Below are 21,446 nucleotides of genomic sequence, written 5' to 3'. Positions count from 1 at the left end.
TAAGTAGAAAGGGATCGGGGGTAGCAAACAGTAACACGTGGTCAAGTGAGCTGAGAAATGACAAGGAGTCACAGCCTCTAGAATTGGGAAACAACTACAAAGACCTTCAATAGCTGGAGTGTAGTAGGAAGAGGTAAAATAGTGAGGAGGTTGCAGAAACCAAACATTAAAAAAGATCCAGAGACCTAGAAGTAGGTTTTAAAAAGGGCAGAAAGAAAAGTACCTTGTGAAGAGAGTTGGGCAGAGGGTAGGAGTCTGTGAGGAAAGGATAAAGGTAAAAGAAGGTGAGAGGCTTCTTGGTGATTGAGATGACAGTACCAAGAGAGTTGAGTTTCAGAATATTCATGGTGAAGGCTGGACACAGAAAAGCTCCCTTCTTCCTGTGGGATGGGGATGAAGGACCAAAAGCATAGTTTGTGTCTTTAGTCCTTGAAGCTGGTCACTATTCCTGAGAGCCCATCCTTGAGTACATGGTATATAGTTTCTCTCAGTATCAATGACAAGGATGGAGAGGCAGCTTTGTTGAACACCAAGTGTGATGTGAAGGATGATTTGGTGAATCCCTCTAGTTCTCTATGGTGGTGGTAGTAAGCTGTGGTTCCGATCTCAGAGTACTAGATCACAGAGCATGTCCCACTGTGGATGTGCAAACCTACAGTGCGTGTTTCATACCCATGCTGCATAGTCTCTTCTTTCTCCCTCTCTGAAATGTCTGGCCTTCAGTGCCCACAGTCACTTAGAGATGACTTAACTGTTTCTATCATTTTTTTTAAGGTATTGGGGCCTAGAGTTTTGAGATCTAGCCAAATGTATCCTCCCCTGAAGGAAAGAAAAATGAGATTCCTGCATATAACCAGCTCCAGCTCTTTGAGATACACACACAGCATGCTAGATATGGCATATGGTCTTTATTCCATTTGATCTGGCTCAGTTATAGCTACTCTGCTCCAGCATGGCTGCTGCCTGTCTTATGCAGGTTCTTCTCCAACTGCACCATCCTACCTTGCTTCTTACTTTCTTGTCTAACAAATTTCCCGGGATCTGCAAGGTAGAGCAGTGAGGCAATTATAACCCCTGGGTGCTTGAAAGTAAGAAAGGGTGCTAGACATCCAAAGTCAGGTAAGAAGGCCTTAGGTAGGTACCAGATCCAAAGAAGATTAAATAAAATTAAAAAGCAGGATCCTTAGCATCTTTGTTTTTTTATTGGACCAGCTCTCCAGTAGGTTCATGTACTATCTGTGGTGCCCAGAATGTGGAGATATGAGGAGAGAAGAGAAAATACCTCACTAGCAAGTTCTGCATCTCTCTTTAAGGCTTCAGTTATCTTAGAATTGAATTATAGTAGAGAAAGGCTTATTTTCATTGACAAATGGCAATTAATGGAGGGGATGATTAAAAGTGAGAGAAGCTACAGACCCTGAAATGTCCGTGGTTGGTGTGCAAGAGAATTTCTCTATCAAATTTACGTCTCCCTATTCCTCCTCCTCCCTTCACTTCCCTCCTCTTTCTGTATCTCTCCCTTCTTCTCCTGTCCTTTCTTCCTGCTTTATGCATCCACCCCCACTGGCAGTTACTGATGTGATTTCTCATGGTCTACAGTCAAATGCCATTAATCCCACAGACATAGGAGAGTCCAGCTAAGCTGTCCCATGAACCTGTCTTGTAAGCAGTCAGAACAGAAGCAGCAGGCAGACAGCTCCCCACCCCGCCCCTCAAGGGTAATGGCTGTTAAACCAATGAACCAGAGTGGCTGCCCCTAAAGTAATGAATAAATCATTGGGGTTCAAAAGAAGTAGAAAGCTCCCCAGCAAACAGTGCTCAGGACATTTGCCATGACGTCCTCTGCCTTGAATGCCCATGGTACGCCAGCCACACAGGCGAGCACTGCCTGCTCTAAAGGTGCCGCTCCCAGATTCCGCCTGGGCCGTCTCAGTTTCAGAAGGAGCTCATTCATTCCAAAGGGATGTGACAGGTGCCATCTTCAGGCGCCTGGCTCTGCTCCCAGCAGCAGGGACTGTTGCTGCCGGCGAATTCCCCAAGTGCTATGCTTATCTGAGGAGAGCAAGTCCTGAGGTGGGTAAATGACCTTTCGAGAACTCAGGAACTCAAGGTGGGATGGCAGTGTGCTGTTAGAAAAAGGAGCCATGGGCTAGAAGGTTGGACAGCTGGCTTCTAGTCTCATTTTATCTACGAAATTGCTAGATGAAGTTGGTAAGTCACTTCCCTTTTCTAGATTTCGGTACTGCCCCCTGTGGTGTGAGGTTACACTAGATTATCTCTAAAGACACTCTCAGCATTAATAAATCCTGAAACTGAAAAAAAAAATCTCTATCTCTAGATTTAGAATTTCTTTGGGGATTCCTTCTCTTCAATTTTGCTGACTTGCCATCAAATCTTTCACTCCCAGATGATCACTTGGTGCTTGTTAACCTTGCATTCAAGTTCCTCCGAAGAAGCAGAGTCCTCATAGATTAGGTCTAGCCTTTTTCCTCCTGGTGAGCCAATTCTGCCTTTGGGGCTGGACCATCCTAGTGGAGTGCTATGGGTGGGGGATGAGCTAAGACTGTAACTTAGGTTGGTGAGGCAGCTGCCTAAGGGAAGGGTTCCTTCAGCTCTGTCTTTTCATATATTTTTATGTTGAAATAGTGGCACAATAAATAATTGTTTAGAATATTAAAGTGTTGATTTCATGGAAACTGAAAGCAAAGTGATGTTACCAGAGGCTGGGAATAAATATTACAGTGCACATGTATTTCAAAATATCACGTGGTATCATACCAATAAGTACATTTTTTATATTACTGTGTACTAGTCAAAAGTAAATTGAAACTGAAAAATGCTTGTGCATACCTCCATATTAATAACTGCCCCCCCATTGGGTAGTATATTGCACTTGGATTCTGCTCCTAAGCATTTTGGAATGCATCTAAGAATAAGGAAATTTGTAGTTGGGGATTGTCAGGCTTCCTAAGGGCTTTTGAACTCTCAGAAAGGGGAATGTCTCCAGTCTCTGACACTGGAGGTATATTCAGTGGAAAGACGGTCAGTATATAATATGTAGATTTCAGTTTGCATATGAATAGCATATTCAAGGAAGGCAGGCACAAGAGAAGGAGACACAGTCAACGGCCCAAGTATAAGCTTAAAATAAAAGGCAGTGATCTTGGACAAGTCTATCTTACTTGATCTATAGTTTATTCATCTGTACATCAGGGGTTATGTTAATTTCTCCTTCACCAGCTTTCCAGACTTCCCAAAGCTGTATGAGACTCAGATGCAAGAACAGAGCCGAGAGCACTGTGGAAGCTGCTGAAGCACATAAGGGCCATTGATTTGCAGAGAAGAGCTTCAGAGTTAGTGGGGGTAAGGCTCTTCTCTGGCCACAGGTCTGGAGGACTCTGGGACACTGAAGTGGATACTCCCCTTGCTCATCTCCAAAACACTTGTAACTAGAAGCCACAGAATTTTCTAGATGAAAAAAAAATACCTCTGTAGTTTGTATCTTTTACAGTCTTTCAAGTGTGTGAGCATACATTGTAGTTCAACCTAGTTCTTTTTATGTAATGCCGTTTGCTCTTATTGATTGTGGCAAAAATATAAACTATCACCTCCCCACGTTTTCTTCTTTGTGACAAAGTTCTGTGTCGTCCCCCCCCCCCCCCAGTTTGTACTATTCTTCCTGCCCTACCCTGCTGAAACTTACAGAGTCGGAATTCTTTCATCCTGCCTACCCCCTCACTTAAAGAACAAAATGCTTAAAAAAAAATTAAGTGAACATTTGGGATTTTTAACTTGATTTTTATCTTTTCATTCAACCTGAGGGGTATGTGTGTGGGAGATGCACTTGTCAACTAAAAGCAATTTCTCTGCCTCCTTGGGGACTGAGGCGTAATCGTGGCTCTGTCTTTCTAATGTCAGGATGAAACTTGCATTTTCTTGAGTGGTGTCAGCACACTGACAGACAGCTCCTGGGATCTAGCAAGGCATACTGGCAAAGAATGGGCGGGGGCGGGGGGCGAGAGAACTGGAGACTGGTCTTAGCTCATCTTTCTTCCCTGGGGTGACTTTAGATCACTTAGTTTACCACCCTTTCATAACTTAAAAACACAAGAACAAATCTCTCCATTTCTATATTACAAAGGTCCAAATCAGGAGCAGAAGGAGACGGAGCACGAGCAAGGAACTCAGGACCACGAGGGGTGCACCCACACACTAAGACAATGGGGATGTTCTATTGGGATCTCACCAAGGCCAGCTGGCCTAGGTCTGAAAAAGCATGGGATAAATCCGGACTAGCTGAACATGGACAATGAGGAATACTGAGAATTCAAGAACAATTGCAGTGGGTTTTTGCCCCTACTGCACGTACTGGCTTTGTGGGAGCCTAGGCAGTTTGAATGCACACCTTACGAGACCTGGATAGAGGTGGGCAGTCCTTGGGCTTCCCACAGGTCAGGGAACCCTGATTGCTCTTCGAGCAGATGAGGGAGGGGGACTTGATCGGGGGAGGGGGAGGGAAATGGGAAGCGGTTGTGGGGACGAGGCAGAAATCCTTAATAAATAAATAAATTAAAAAATAAAAAAAAAAGGTTAGTAGTGGACTTTGTCAGGCAATGATAAAACAGTAGGGTGGAAATTCCATGGCAGTGGTATATTCTAGAATGCTATGAAAATGCTGGAAAGATTTAGTTTTCCTTGTAAAATTCTACCTAATAGATAAGAAAGACAAGACCATTTGAGGCTCAAGTCCCACAAAATTTCCTCATGATTTCATGGATAGAGTAACCCATGACCTCAGGTAGACTTCCTATGCAGAAAAGAAGGGAGGCAAAATCTTGAGGTTCTTGGTACTGGGGTCTCCTTCACTGAGTATGTATGATTGCCATATAGACATTCTGATAGGTCTTCTCCAAACAGGAGGTGTTGGGAAACAGGGTTGCTAATTCACCATCCCCTCCAATATCCATATCCCCAGCAAAATTCAGTGATGGGGGTGGTGGTAGGACTCACCCCATTTCATAGAAGGTCAGAGAAGCAACCATGCTCACATTCATTCACCTGATTATGTAGCATGGTATTTCAGCGTCACTCCTGATGTTTGAACTTCAGATACTCCGTTTTTTTCTACTATGCTTCACCTCTCTCTTCCTTAATGCAAAGAACCCAGCACATAGGATGTTCAAATGAAAAGTCTGACCAGAATACACGAGGGCTCTCAGAAAATTCAGACAGATGATCTGTGTGGAGTGTGCTCATTTTGAATATACCCTGGCTATAAAGGTTAAGTTTTAAACATAAGTCCATTTTTATAGTACATATTTATCCATTTCCCCCAAAAGGAGTTAAGGTAAAGTGATCAGTGTCCCCAGATAGCTACCCAAAGGTTTCTTGCAGCTTTGGTGCAATGGGAAGAGAGTGATAGAGGATATGTGGGGGCAGATCTTTTTCCTTGATACTACACATTTTCCAATTTTAATGACCATAAAAAAACTCCAATGAGTAACTTGTAAAATATATATTTTTTCTGGTCATTATGCCCAGGACATTTTTGTTTGTTCATTTGTTTTGCAAGGAATATTTTCTGGGGATTGATTGAATAAAGGGTGTCTCACAGGATAAGGACAATATTATTTTGTGATAGGGTCTCATTTAGCTGCCTATACTGGCCGGAATTTGTGACTCCATGCTTCAATTTCCTGAGAAGCTGGGATACAGGTGTGTGTCACCATGCTGGGGCCAGAAATTCTTATTCAGTAGAACTGGAGGGCGAGCAAAGAATGCCTGTGCATTGTTATGGCACCTTCCAATTGATGCTTCTTTGCCACAACACCATACCCTGAGAAGCAATGAGCAGTAGACTATGACCTACGTTAGGAGCAGAGTTCATGGCCAAGACAGCTAACAGTCAAGCTTTATGCCTTGAACTGGACAGAGATGCCCAGTGTGTCCTTCATTAGCATACACTTAGGAATGAGGAGTTGCAGGTCCTTGCCAGTAGGCTCCTGACTCCTTCATGGGGTTTTTAAGGACTCCTGTGCACAAGGAAAGATGACCTAACTAGATATGTGCCCCCAAACAGGAAGTGATTCCTGCATTTTACTCATAAACCAACTTCTTCAGCTTTTTCCCAGTCATCAAAGTGAGGACAACCCCAAACTACAGTCCCAAGTCATTAGTATAACTGGCTTAGTCCTTTGTTCAGCAGAGATATTATTGTCTGTTTTTTTTAAAGCAGAGTTCTCTAACTCCAGAAAATAATGTTGTTTATTAAAGAAAAATTGGAAAATGCTGCAATATGAAAATAATAAAACAGTTAAAATTGTCCATAATTGCATTCCCTAAATACAATCATGATTGAGATTCTCATGTGCTACCTCTTGGCTTTTTTTTCTACATATAGACATATTATTTATTTGCACTGTCTGAATTATAGCGCACACACATTTTGCATCCTGACTTATTTTCACTCAAAATATCATAAATGTATTTTCAGATTATCATATAAGCTTTCAAATTATATATTTAAAAATAATTGTGTAATAATTCATCCATTGAACCAGAATTATTTGCCCAGCTAAGTATCTGGCACCTAGAGGTCATTTGGTAAATATTTGTTGAATAAATTAGGAGATTGATGAATGAAGACGCTGCCCTATTATGTGACATTTAACTAAAGATAAACGTTTTCAGATGGAACTTTATTATTTTCTTTTTAGAATCATGAACTCCATCTTTCCTTTTCTCCCTTTACCCTTAAATGTGGAGATGCTTTGATTTGCCTGAAGCTCGTTAACAATTATTAATATCCACTCTTTACATATGACAAAACCAAGAAGTTGAACAACTCTCTCAAAATTACATACCTAGCACATACCAGCAGGATTTCCCATCTAGGTTTGTGATTACTCTGGCATTTTTTTCCTGTACCACATCACACTTCTTGAAAAGCAACAAAAAAACAAAAAAATTAAACAGAACACAAACAAACCAAAAATGACCAGAGAGAAGGATCACTTCCTGGGTTTAGACTTCAGTTTGAGATATTCTGAAAACAAGACATTCAGTTTTCAAAGACTAGAATGGGAACAGGTAGGCAGGTAGCCTTTGTGCCATGAGCGAGTCAAACAAAATTTCATTTAGTTGAATTTTTTTTAAAGAGGGAATCTGTTGAGGCCATTAAAGAGGCTGCTGCTGCTGGATGAGCTCAGAGAGGAGGTCAGGTCAATATCCAGAACCTGAAGGTGAACTTCTCTAGCTGGCAGACGTGTTTGGCTTAGGGTGAATGAGTATTTGCACAGTTGAAATTGGTAAAGGGGCAGGTATGGCGAATGTTTGCTGTCTTTGATTGCCTTGAAAAGATATCAGACACTGGAAATTGTTTAGAAAATGGTGCAAAGGATGATGGGTGCCATGTTTCCCAGAAAGAAAGAAAAATGAGTTGAGGCCCTTTAAATTCTAGCTATAGCTCTCTCTACTTCGCTAGGAATTGCATGGCTGAGTACAGGTGAGCTTTCCATTTTATGCACCCTTTGGGCACATTAACACTAATATCAGTGGTTAGCCAAGCAAATGTAATAACTACCCTCCTCAAAGAACCTGTGATTGCAGCTCCCACTCTACAGGCCCAGAAACTAGTTGTTAGAATAGGATTTTTTATTTCTTAACACCGTCTCCCTGCATTTTGACTGGCAGAGCACCATTTTCCCAGGGGGTGGGGAAACTTGGGTGCAGGGTCACATCTGTCCATCTGGCAATGAAGAACAGGGGTTAGAAATTAACGCGGGTCTTCGGGCTTGAAGGGAAAATGGAAGCTGGCGTTAGAAATTCTTCTTGCCCTGTGTATTCTGCAACATGGTCCATCTCTGGTGGCGATGTCTACCTCAGGATTGGGGAGGGGTAGAACTGGTTTACCTCCACCAGGAGTTCTAAACATCCAGCCCCCTGCAGCACATGCCTTGCATATGTATATAAAAATTAAATACTAAGCCTTAAGAAAAGTGCAAAGAAGTCTAATATAGTACCACCCCTCACGGAAATATCAAATATCAAATTCTTTCTAAAAATAAATGTTGGTGCCCCTCCTATGCCAGTGCTCTAACAAAAGCATAGGCCGCCGCTGTAAGTTAGAAGCAACTGAAGGTACCCCACATTTATGAGTACTCGACATTTAAGGCAGGTAGGAATCAAATTTCTTAAAACAAAATTTCGCAGGTAGAACATTGCTTCCTTTCCCGAGAAAACTCTCAAGACCAGAACTATAAAATTCCTCTCAGATTCTTCCTGGGAAAACAAAACAAAACAAAACATCTCTCCTATTTACATTCTGGGTCCTCTGTATGTGCTTTAAAATCCCTCTAGGATCTGGTGCTATACTAGCTGATGCTAGGATTCTCCCAAAACTGGTGAGGGGAGTAGTAGACAGGAGCGGGAAATGTTCCCAAGGACTAGGACCTCATTTAGATTCCAGATTGGGGAGAGGGCAGTGCTAATTTCCTCTGAGACTGGGCTTCCTGACAGCCGACATGACCTTCGCTAAAACATGGGTTTCTAGGGGCTGGGATAAAGTCTCACCCTCAGATCTGAGGTTCCCTGGGACAGGTGCACCATGTTGTTCTCAAACGGAGCTTCTGGAAACAGGCCTGATTTTAAATGTTCCACCAAGGACAAGTGGGGGTCCAGGAAAGACCTCCACTCCTTCTCAGATTTGGGGCTCATCGGGGCTAAGATGCCTTTACCCCTCAAAATGTGAGCTCCCAGAGGGTAGGGCCACAGTACAGTCCTCAGAGTCACAGCTTCTCTGGACAGGAGATGTGTCTTGGACTCTCTCTGAGTGGGGGAAGGGGCTGCAGGGCCAGAGGCCCTCCCCTCTGGCGGGAGGGGGCCTCCCATGAGGCCCTGCCCCTTTTGTGACATGTTTGAGGTGTCCGGTGACCAAGATTCTCAGAGCTGGGTGCAGGGTGAGGCCAGGGCGTGGTCACCGGGGGCTACTTAGAGCAGTCCTTTCGGGGAGACTGCACGGAGGTTAGCTGCGAAGCTGCCGGGCACTCAGCACTGATTATGGCGTGGATGCTGGACTGCCTTTTCGCTTCGGCCTTTGAACCCCGCCCCCGCCGTGGTGAGTGGGGCCCACCTTGTGGCAGGGCTGGGGCGCTCAGCTGGGGGCTGCCGGGGGCTACAGCCCCGGCTGGGTGCCCTAGGGCTTGGCTCCCCACCCCCTCTTGCCTCCTTTCCCTCTGGCTTTTAGCTAATTGTTCTTGGCTCAAGGGACTGCCCCGTCGAGGACCCGCATAAATCACCAGCTTTGCCGGGAACTCAGAGCAATCGCACTAATGGCTAGCAGGACGCGGGGCGAGCACTGGGGAGGAGTCCCTGTCTCTATGCTTAGGCCGGGACGGCCAGAGCCTCCTGGCCAGCAAGCCGTCCCGCAACTCAGGGCTTTAAAGGTCCCAGAAAGACCTTCTCTTGCAGGGCAGCCAGAACCCAGGGACCCTGACTTAGAGGTGGGGTTTCCTTTTGCTTTAAAGCTTGTCCCCATTGCCCCAATATTAATTAAAGAACAGCAGCCCTGGCCCTTTCAAGTCGTCTAATTCAACCTCTCCATTTAAGAGATGATGACATTGAAGCCCAGACAAGGGAAAGGCCTGCCCAAGGTCATCCACAGAGTCGCAGCCAATCTGGGACAGTTTAGGCTCTGCTAACTGCTTATTGCCCCAGAGTGTTCAGTGGAGGAGGCCTGGGGCCTTTATTCTGGGTCTTTCCTTGGGTAGCTGAGGTCAGTACTTGGTTCTCTTACCCCAATGGAATGGAGGGCATAAATATGCAAACTTGACAGCTCCTGCTTAAGCTGTGGATTCCGTTTCACCCTTCTGGAAATGCCGTCTACAAAGTAGATTTGGTAAATTTCTTTTCTTTTTGAAAGTTTCAGGAGGCTGATTTTGGAGAATTCCTAGGAATCGTCCTCCCCAATCCACACTGTCCTTCACTTCCCTTTGACAAGCCCCACCCACTTCATGCTGCCACCTGCCCCTTTGGCCACCCATTTTTCCATAGTCTCCAACTCCAAAATCTATATTGGTGAGAATCCGTCATTGGTCACCAGCCATAGACCAAACCTGGAGTTGTCTCTTTGCTCTGCCCCCTCACAGCAAGGAAGGGGAGGTAGCAAGAGGAGGGGCCAAAGAAACTTAATTCATCAGAGATCTGATTTTAGTTCTTGCCAACCCCAGCACCCTGCTGACAACCATCCCAGTAGTCTAGTTTCCTGCTAGGAGATTCAAACCTCTTAGCCAGTTCAAGTACAGCCTCTGACAGGTCATAAGTTCTCTGAACTAAGAATGGATCTGCATCCACTGAAGGTTAAAGTTTTTCTTTTCTGTGTCTTTAAAGTGTGCAATCTTGGTCAAAGAAAAAAAGAAGGAAGGAAGGAAGAAAGAAAGGAAAGAAAAAAAGAAGAAAAGGAAAGAAAGAATCTAGGTGTAGTGGCATTAGCTTGTTAAAGCCAGAACTAGAAATGCTGAAGTAGGAGGATTGAGAGCTCAGGGTCCACCTAGGCTAAGCAGTAAGTTCGAGGCCAGCATAGGGAGGAAGGGAGAAGGGGAAAAATAGAAAAAGGGGAAAGGAAGGAGGGCATGAGGGAGGGAGGGAAGGAAGGAGTCTTATACCTTAAACCTTAAGTCTTGAACACCCTTGAAGGCTGTTGTATAACTTCAATGGCATCGAGGTTATGAAGGCTCCTTTTTATGGCAAGAGGTCAGTTTCACACAAGAAATTCCACTCCCATCATAAAACAAGGTCTCTCATAATCAAAGAGTAATTTATGTCCTGGGGGTTTCTACTTGGGACTCTGGAATGGAACATTGTCAGCTCTCTCCATCCTACTACTTAGTCCAGTTCTCATCTTGTTCTAATCTCCCCAATTTCTTCATTGGTTTAACATTGACAGGGTCCACCTCTAGCTACTCCTCTTGGAACATGCACCAAGTTATAAATGTCAACGACCAGACCAAAAGAGGATTTTTAGCTGTTGCCTGAAATATAGCCCTGAGTGGCTGACTCACGCTCTTCTGGAAGCCTACACTGCACTCAAAGCACACATGTACATAGCCATAAACATGTATGGGTGTACAAATCCCAAATCCATGCATACGCCTGCACAAAGCATGAACAAACATGAATGCACTACACATGGATTGCATAATTCCCATACAACACAATACTACTCACATCATGCGCACATGCGCCATCCACACATCCCATGCAGATTCTACACAGTTGATAGAAAGACTATTCATACTGCCATGATTTTCAAGTAAAGCTACTTTTAAAAAATTAAGGAAACACAAATTCTTTTCACAGTGGCCATTCTCTGTTTAGTCAGTGTTTAAACACAAGTACAAGAATTTCTGTTTGCTGCTGCATTTCCAACTGGTGAGATCTGTCCATCAAATGCTCCCATAGTGCAGCACTGCCTACACCAGGTCGATTACCTACACAATAGCAGTTAATATATGTAAAGTGCTACCTAAATGCTGGGCCTTTGAGCTCAGCTTTACATGCATGGTCTCATTTAGTCACACAACATCACTTTTAAATATAAAATAAAGTTTAGGGTACAAATTTTGACCAGGTAAGAGTATAGTCTATTGCACCCCCCACTGGAAAAAATTGCAGCAGCAACGGTAACTGAGGAGTTACTTTGGAGTGGAATAACTGTTGATATTCTATGGCATTATAATTGCCCTTGGCTCCTCTTTCCAAACACCTTTTAAAAATCCATAGACATCAGAGATGACCAGAGATCGAGCAGAAGGTAGGATGTATTCTAAACAGTTCCTTTGTCAGAGCAATCTCCTGAGGTTGGCAGTGTCTGTGAACAATAATATGAAGGCCTTTGGGAAGGATGTCGCTAAGATCTGGGAGGCATGGAGTGGGGACAGAAAGGCCTTCCTTATGAAAAAAAGGGGAAAGGGACAACATCATTGTCCCATTTGAATTTCTCTTCCCAGTTCACTCTTGGCTTAAGATTTGGTCTTAAGCAATAGGATGTCCATAGAGCAGTCAAAACTCTGAAACTGGATGGACCCTGAGGTCCACTTCCCATACAAATTTAATCTTTTCTTAGAGATAATACCTAATTGGTTTGTTGAAGCCAGGCCTAATTGGGCTATAGCAAGATTATTTTCCTGAGCAATTGTCAATGAGATAGCACACTCCCCTGGTCAGGCGATCAGATAAATATGCAATTCCCTAAGGACACAACTTCCTAAAATTCCTTTGTGAAGGACTTCTTTACACCTCAAGACGTTTCCCCATAGGGAAAAAAAAATATGAGGCTAGAGCTAAGCTTACCAGGTCCAACAACACACTAGTTACCGCGAGGATGAAATGCAGAATTTGTGTGATGAAAGCTGGCAGAAATAATCTGTTTGCAAATGTACCCCAGGCTCCAGCAGCAGAGCTGACATTCATCAAGCTTAAATATCAAATGACAGAAAAGCACATTGAACGTTGGGAGATCAGGACACCAGGTCCCCGAGGGTGATTATGGCAATTGTGAAATCAACATCATTCCTTTGTTTCACACTTAGCTAGTAAGACAACCTAAATGACCAACAGTAGCGCAGTGGCTAAATAAACTTCATGACATATCTACCTGATAGTATAGAACCATAAAATTGGGTCTGTGAAGAACACACAATAACATGGAAAACGGCACAATCAAAGCTGTCACAAGTGAATTTGGGGAAAACCAGAAGAAAATTCACACCAGGTAAACTGGAAGATTCCATACAAGTAGCAAAAGAGTACTTGGGTTTTTTTTCCCCACTGTTTTCTTAAATCTGCATAAAATTTATCCTTAAGTTATTCTTTAAGTTTTAAAGGGTTATAAAAATGGGTAATCAAAGAGCTAAGAGATGCAATCAATTCATACACTAAACTTAAATTCCATTATAAATAGCTCAATCTAAACATTTTTCCCTTCGTAGTTTTGCTTAAATATAACAGCTACATCAAATCAGCTGATCATTATCTTCCTGGTGATTGTGAAATGTCCCCTATTGCTGGGTGAGAAAAAGGCACAGCTGGTTGGAGTCCTAGGCATCCTAGGCCTGATCCTAAAGTGTTGTTCCCAAGTCTGTTACTTTACTTCTCTTAAAGTGACAGGCCTACATCATTGGGTTATTAATGATAGTAATACTTATCATTATTGTTGCTCATGGAATTATATTAAATGGTTTTTATGCTTCATGTATCAAAAGATATATGCTTTGTTTCTTCTCCAAATATTTATCAACAACCAGGCACTTTACATAAACTACCTCTTTTTACCTCCAGAACAACTCTCCAAGGTAGTATTATCCCTAGTTAAAAGAAAAAGGCAGGAAAGTTCTATAATTTGCTTATTTATACTCAATGACTGAGAAAAAAATTACAGTCTCATTTGGTCTAACTAAAAAACTGAGTGAAAGTAGAAGAGATTGTAATTACAAAAGCTGACATATAGCAGATATTTCCAAAGTATTATGTCATTGGTGATGCCTTGCCTAGGGTCCAAATTTTGGGCTTTGAACTATCTGATGGCTTATGGATTACTTTCCCACATTTCATTGGGGAGATGCAGTCCAAAAGACACCTGTGTCCTGCGAACTGGGGCTGTGAGTCACTAGGACACGATTTCTGTTGCCTTTTGGCAGTAGCATTTGTTCTCAGATGCATGCACAGAAGTTGTAGATGGGATGTTTGATGAGCCTTGGCAGAACCTGTCACATCTCAGATACACCTCTTGAGATGCCACACAGCTTCCTCAGATGGGCAGGCAGTACCCAGTAGCCCATAGGTCCCTGCTTAATAAGGAAACTCAAGCAGCTCTATGGGCGTACTCTAAACTGTTGTTCCAACTGCTCTCTGTAAGTTTGGCTGACTCTTGTTATCCCTCTAACTTTTCCTCTCAAATCAGAGGCCTTAGGACCTTCTCAGATGCACATAGACCTACCAATATAATACCTTGCAGAGTAGGTGCCAAGGGTCAGTGAGGGAGGGGAACATGCAGGACACTTGGGTAAAGGAGAGGGTGGGATTTAAAGCATCTTTCAAAGACAAAGGCCATCAAGAGGCTGGCCACTCGGAGCTCTGGCCCCATGAATAGTAGTACTTTTCTGAACTTTTGTAGTTTTGGTCTCTCCCTAGAATAATACCCACCCGGGCTACCCCACCCCCATCTCTTAACCTTACTTTCCACTCAAGTGTAGCTAAATTAGCTTGTAGTAACTTTCTTTGGTCTCTAGAGGGAGGCAATAGCATCAGGGAGGAATGGGGCACAGAGTAGGGTCTTGTCCCATGTCACCCACCACTTTTGACAAGGGGGAGAGTTAGTTTTCCTTTAACTGGGAACAAATACTTAAGTACTTAATAGAGACTTAATTTTGATTCTGTCATATCTCTCAGAGAACACGATCCCCCCCCCCCCCCAACTTCCTCTTACCCTTGAGGTTTGCTAAAACTTAGGAACTCATCTTGATTTTCAGGGTAGAGATGAGGGAAAAACATGAAAAAAAAATTGTAAGGCAATTTGGCAAGAAATTCTCTCTCTCTCTCTCTCTCTCTCTCTCTCTCTCTCTCTCTCTCTCTCTCGTAATTGCACCTATTTGGGAGGGAAGATTGGGGCTAGGGATACAGCTGGGATTGGGGAAGTCTGAACATGTAGCAAAAGGTTTCAGACAAGAATGATGTCTCAAACCTAGGTCTCATTAACCCTGCCAGGAGAAAGTGCAGAGTGAGAATTGGACTTAAGGAAGGTCTGATACTTCTGGGGCTGCATTAGGCTGGTCAAGACATCATTCTTAAAGAAGAGGGGGCGTTTCAAGTATGTAATGAGAAACATTGTCAGCTTAGTCAGTGGCATTGCATCCTGAACCTCCTCATTGAGATAGTTTGTGCTCCATGAGAACGTGGGGGATGGAGAAGGGAGTTAATTAACCTGTTCTTGAACACTGGTTTAGAGTGGCAAGGTTTTGGCAGGTACTCTCTATGGTCCTTCTCCTTTTGTCGTCTAAGCAATTCTAAGGCAGCCGTTTGCAAGTGGGGAAACTGAGATTTAGAGACTTAGGGGAGCAAAGGAACCCTCCCAAGACCACACAACAAATGTGACCTAGCTGGAATCCAAATTCAAAACTCTCTTACTCCAATATTTGTGATGTTTTTCCTCAGCTCCCACAGAAGAGACAAAAGCCCCAATGCTCAAAGACTTTTTTTTCATGGAGGAAATGAAGATTTCTTTCCTCAGTAAGATTCACATTTTATTGCCTTCAGTCTGTAGATCCTTATTATTTTTTTTTTTAGAATGAAGGCAAACAAATCTCAGTTTCTGTTGAAAAGTAATCTGGAGGCTCTAAGGCTCTTTCATCGTTACAGTACTCCATTTAGTCCCCATTCTGTACGGACACACTTCCCATCCTCCAAAGTAACCATATTATGATAGAAGGACTAGAAGGAAATTGGTGTGGTGTGGTGTGTGTGTGTGTGTGTGTTTCAACAATGGTGGCAGTGGTTCTGGCAGCCCCATCTTAACTCATTATTTGCATGGCTCTTGGTTAAGGTTGTCTCAAAATATGTTAATACCCTTTGACCCAGGACTACATCTTAGAAATCCCCCAAACCTGCAGCCTTTAGCTTCTTCAGAGTTTGTTCCCATTTCATAGGCATAAACACTGAGCCAAAAGGTCTGTGTGGATGCAAGTGGTTTAGCTTGATTTAGACATGCCATACAGTGTGTGTGTGTGTTGGGAATGGGACACAGGAAGAGAATCTTCTAGAAAGAAGAGGACACAGCTTGTTACAGCTGGTTGGAGGTGAGGAAGCAGAAACAAAGCTGGTGTGTTCAGAAGGGAGGGGAGGATGCCAGACTGTCCTGTACAGGGTTGAATGCCTAAGATCAGGTGCTGAGAGAGATGAAATTTGTCTGAGCTCCTTGTACAGAGGTACAAGTAAGTGTAGTGTAAGTATAGTGAAATCAAAGGTTTCAGGTGGTATTCGTCTTAGGTATCTCAGACCTTCTACCTCTAGTCTTTTTCTACCCTCCAAAGAAACCTTTCTGTATACCTAATACTTTAAGCAATGCTTTTCCTGCTCCGCCCCCACCCAGGATGAGGTGCTGACCCAGGCCCAGCTGGGGGGGGGGCAGCTTTATGGATGTTCCTACTGCTTTTCATCCATACACAAGGCTCATTTGTGCCAGTTGAAAGGGCACAATAATAACGGTGGCAATTTAAATCCTGCTTCTCACTCCCCTCCCCCTGAAAAGTGGCAAAGTGACTCACCATCATTGAATTGTCCCTCTCTCTCCACCCCCACCCCGACCTCTTTGCAGCAGTCCAGGATTTTTCCCTGGGGGCTCAGTTGGGAGCCAGTGCTTCCAGCTATCCTTTGACTGGGACTAGGCTGACACCATGCCCCCCATAAATGTGTTCTCCCAAATGTAATGTATTGTTTTAATTAGAATTTCTCAGATGAAGCCAATTGGAAGGCAGTAGAGCAGCATGAGCCTCGTTAGGCAAGTACAGTGCCCCCCAAGCATGAATAAAACAAAATAGAGCCCATTCAGTAATCATTGGGGGGGTTCTACTTGGTTTTCTATGTGCAGTTTGATATGGAGTATGCTTGGAATTGGCTGCATAGCAGGTTCTGTTGAGGGTGCCATAAGAACAGGTCTGGGGGAGTCATGAAACAGTCCCATACTTCTTCCTCATCCCTCACCTCCATTCCCCCCCCCCATTTTTAATTTTGCCATGCTATGACCAAGGGGGGAAAAATGCTCATTCTTGGTTTTCTTTCAGCACCAGCCTACGGAGAGCTCCCAGAACCAGAGCTGGTGAGGTGCAATTAGGTGGAGAAGGATTCAGCGGTCTGAGGGACAAAGTAATTATACTGAGTACTCTTGGTACTGTCAGTAAACTCAAAAGAAAGAAGCCCTGGCAAATGACGCTGTTTGATAAAGACTTCACTGTCTAGCAGAGTACGTTTTATTGGAGCTGCCTGCTAGAGTTGAATGATTTCAGGGAGCAGGGCAGACCTGAGTTCAAATACCTCCTATGCATCTTATGATCTGCATGACGTTGGGGGGAATGACTTAACTACTCTGAGTCTGATTTCTGAAGTGTAAAAGAGTGATAATTATAGCTCTAACTACCTCACAGCCTCATTGTGAGGACTGTAGGAGATAATACATACAATGACACTCATGCCTGGTACACAGGAAGTAGTTAATAAATTAAAACACTATAATGATTATTATTATCATTCCTCTTATATACCAGGTGGTCTCTGTAGCAACCCCACACTTGAAAGGGTCTAATAAATGCAGTTAGGTATGCCCATGAAGAGTGTAATTGTGATAGCACAGAGGAGGAAGCCCTCAACTAGGAGGGAAGGGTAGAAAAAAAAACCAAAGAAACTTTTGTGATTCTTGAGTTAAGCCTTAAAAAAATAAGTAGGTGTTTGTCATTAGGCCCAGGGGGAAAGGGCTTCCAGGCAACTGAATCTGCCCACACAAAGTCAAAGAGGTGTGAAACAGCCAGGCCTTGAACAAATAGTTGTGCTCAGCTGGAGACAAACTGGGGACCTCCTGGTGGGGTGGTGGTGACACGGGTCAGTGACCAACAATCTTTCCAGATTACTCCCAAAGCCCCTGCACCGCGCATTAGGCGCCCTACCTGGCCAAATCTCGTGCTCCTGCGAAGCCCTCCTCTTCGTTCTCTAAGCAGCAGGTAAGTTCACATCCTGCCTCAGCGGACCTGGACCTGGCAGGCACAGCGATGGAAAAGCTGACCTCCACGGAGGAGACCAAGCCCGTGGGCGCCCCTGCTGGGGTCGCCAGCCCATATCTCCTTTCTTGTTCCAATCTTGGTGCAATGTTCACACACATACACACACCACCACCACCACCACCACCACCACCACCACCACCACCACCACCACCACCACCACCACACCATGCAAAAGATCACCAGGGTTCTTTTAAATAACCTTGTGCTTTCACACACTGCACCCATACACTTTCATGCTCTCCCTCTAAGACACACCGTATTCAACCCTTTGTGCAAGCATATAAACTGGTCACACACGTTCAAACCACATACTTAATCATATCAATTAAAATGCACATAAAAAACCCCCACATGCACAAATCTTTGAACACAAGCACCTCATTACACTTAGAGGTTCCTTGCTCACAAATGCACACTCTGCACACCACCATAAAGACTGCCTGTAAAACCACACTGACATAGTACATCTAAGTGTAAGCACACACCAAATATACAAGGTTCTGCAGGAACACACACTGTTAACCTACATACACTCACCACAGCAGAGCCACAGACCCCGGCAGGATTACACAGGGAACACACCTATATCCAGACCGCACCCTCATAGTCACTCGACAGTCAGGCAGAATCATACATCCTATAAGCATGCACACACAAACAGCACAACCACATGCCTCCTTCTGTCAGAGAGCAAAGACACCACACCAAACACTTGGGTTAAAACATGCACCTCACCCCAGCGCTTGCACACATATGCCTGGACACACGCGAACACATACACAGACCGGTGCGCGCACACACGCGTACATGCATACATACATACACATACAGCCCGCGCCCCCTCCTTCTCTCAGGGCGGAAGAGAGGGGGCGAGGAGTGGAGGCGGGGAAGAAAGGAGGGAGGATGGGCGTGCAAGGCGGAGCGGGCACAGAGGCTCTTTTCCCTTTGACCTGAGGGTGTTGCCCCTCTGTCCCAGGCCAAGACAGTGAGTTGGGTCCAGGTATGGTCCAGTCGGAACCCAGAAAAACAAGAAAGTCCCGGGATTTCGCCAGCAGGCGCGAGCACTCTGCAAGGACCCTGACTCAGATTGTGGTCGACCCCGCTGGAGGCTCCTCCTCCCAGGACCCTCCCCCGGTCCCATCTACTTGACCTCTGCCCCTCCCCCAGGGTTTGCTACTTTTTTTTTTTAACACCTAGGAGCGGACGTCTTAGGAGTGTGGGGCTTTATTGGTTTCAAAAAGTAAAGAGTTGAGATTTGCATAGAAGCTTTTTTTTTTCCGAAACCCCTAGCTTCTAGCTCGAAGACTTCTCTTAATGGAGAGCTCATTATTTCGCATAGCAACAGATTTACTACATAAAAGGCAATGGCAATTAGAAATCACTGACTCCGTGCTGGACACACAGTAGGAATCTGTAAAAGACCCCCCCCCCCCCTTTAACGTCAGCAAATCCGGCAGGGCTATTTGCAGCCTAGCACAAGCCTGTGTCTGCAGTCACGCAGCCAGGGCGCGCTCTCTCTCCCTCCCTCCTTTCCCCTCCTCTCTCCCCCTCTCTCTCCCTCCTTCCCTTTCCCTCCTCCCCTTCCTTTCTCTCTTCTCTCCCTTTCTTCCCTCCCCCCCCTCTCTCTCTGTCTCTCTGTCTCTCTCTCTGTCTCTCTCTCTGTCTCTCTCTCTCTCTCTCTCTCTCTCTCTCTCTCTCTCTCTCTCTCCTCTCTCTCTCTCTTCTAAGCACTGAAGCCTTTCAAGCCTTGTGCTCCCTGCACATAGCAACCTTGGACTTGGAACCATTGGCGGCAGGGGGCAGCCGAGTGGCTGAAGGTGGTTTTCACTTCCAGCATCTTAGCCTCCGTGGGGAACTTCAAGGTCCCATCCTGCTGTTGTAAGCAGGCTAACGGGGTCATTTCACGGTTTTCCACGAACTGTTTAGGCTCCTGTTTTTTGTTTGCGTGCTCTTTCTGTGGAGATGGACCACAGGCAAGGGAAATGGAGGAAGACAAAGTTTTTCCTTCCCAATACCCGATACCCAGAGCCCAGCTGCATAAAGTTCTGTGCAAAGCTGGCGGGTTTCCAAGTGGCCAATAGTTCGAACTCTCAAGCTGCCACTTTGTAGATGACTACTTTGCAAGTCGCTGGCTTAAGAAGCAGGGTAGTTGGGGCCTTGACAAATAAAAGACGTCTTCTTCCTTCTGGGACCCTTATCAAAACTATAAAGATATGTGGACTTGAGGCCAGGAATCAGGACAGTTTTGTGGGACTTGGCCACCAATTGATTCCCCTAAGCCAGGTCAGAAAGGCAATGGGTGGTGGACAGGGGTTCAGCCAACTTCCAATTTCTTAAGCAGTGTTCTGTGTTGAAGGGAAATGCCGTCATGGATGACTTAGTGATGTCACTCCCCAACTATAAGAAACTCCTAGTCATAGCTCCAGTTCTTAACGTTGGTTGCCCCGTTGTTGCCCAGTCACAGGAACTTCCTACCCCTCTTGCATACTCCCCCCAAGAGGTACATTAAAGTTCATAAATTTGTAGTGAACACTCACTGGGTGCTAGAGATGTTCTCATTGCTTTATGTTCTGCCTGTGCCTAGCACACTGCTAGAAGCACAGCCCACTGTAATGCGGAAGAGACATGGCAACACAGACTTGGAGGTTCAAAAAATATAAAGAACACGGAAGTGGGACCCTAATATTGGCACTACTGGCACAGTAGAGATAGAGGGTAGTGACTTTGGGCAAGGGGATATTCTATTCCTCCTTAAAGCCCTTCATCTCTTAAGTCTGACTGGAAGGTTTTTTTTTTTTTTTTTTTTTTTTTTCCAATGCAGCGGAGGCTTCTGCAATCAATTAAGGAGAAAGCCTCTTTCCTGGAGGGCAGAGGCCTTAGCTAGCCAAAGGGTGAGTCACCACCTAGGAGTTGGGCAGCAGAGTTGGTGCTGAACTGGCAATGAATCAGTCCAAGATAACGCAGAACGATTACGCGAATAGTGATGAGAAGGGGGGGGGGATCAGACAGGAGCCTGAGCCTCAGTCCCCTGAGACTGAGACTAAGTGATAGAGGGATCGCATTTATATGCACAGAGTCAACTCTTAACTGGCCTCCCTTCTCTCCAAGAAATCCCCAAGGATAGTTATGGCAGCGTTTTTAAAGAAGAAAATAGAATATAAAGCACTCATCTAGGGCCAGGGGTGTGTGAGGAAGAGCAGGGTTCACATCTGATTTTACTATTTGGTGATCCTGGGCAAGCTCTTTTTCCTCTCAGGGCTTCCGTACTAAGGAGAGTGCTCAGGATTAGTAGACGTTCTCTGCTCACTTTTCTACAAAGCACTGCGAGGTTAAACTTGTATTCTCCTCTTTTGCAGTTGAGAAAGCGGAGGCCAGGCCTAGCAACATCCACTGCTGTACTTACTTAATACTTCAGATGGTCTCTGTGTACTGATGTTACCACAGCAATCATTGCAATTTACACCAGCAACTTGCCAGTCCTCTGCTTAAATTGGCTTCTTATGAATTCAGGTTCAAAGCACGCCTTCCTGCTGCCTTCCAAAACTAATGTGTTGTTGGTCACTTAAGTGCTGCTTCTTTCCATCTCTGATAATATCCCCTCCTTCCCAAATACTAGTCTTTCTC

The 21,446-nt window shown here is 44.6% G+C and overlaps 1 protein-coding gene across 2 annotated transcripts in view; it reads left to right on the top strand.

Moving 5' to 3' along the window:
• Window positions 1-1,974: 1,974 nt before the first annotated feature.
• The window catches only part of Arhgap36 (Rho GTPase activating protein 36), a 36,620-nt gene continuing 17,148 nt past the window's right edge, over window positions 1,975-21,446 (top strand). The window contains exon 1 of one of the 2 annotated variants that reach the window (XM_041642904.1): window positions 1,975-2,073. Coding sequence is in view for 1 of the 2 variants with exons in the window: in XM_041642903.1 (XP_041498837.1) it covers window positions 9,058-9,115 (58 nt within the window). In the remaining variant the exon portion in view is untranslated. Of the gene's footprint in view, window positions 2,074-9,022; window positions 9,116-21,446 lie in introns of those variants that run through there. The other variant, XM_041642903.1, reaches the window with a different exon arrangement.

This window comes from Microtus oregoni, unplaced genomic scaffold (assembly GCF_018167655.1).
Source record: "Microtus oregoni isolate MIOR12 unplaced genomic scaffold, Mior012 000080F_ref0000499, whole genome shotgun sequence".
NCBI lineage: Eukaryota > Metazoa > Chordata > Mammalia > Rodentia > Cricetidae > Microtus > Microtus oregoni.
This window is presented reverse-complemented; position numbering and strand designations above follow the sequence as displayed.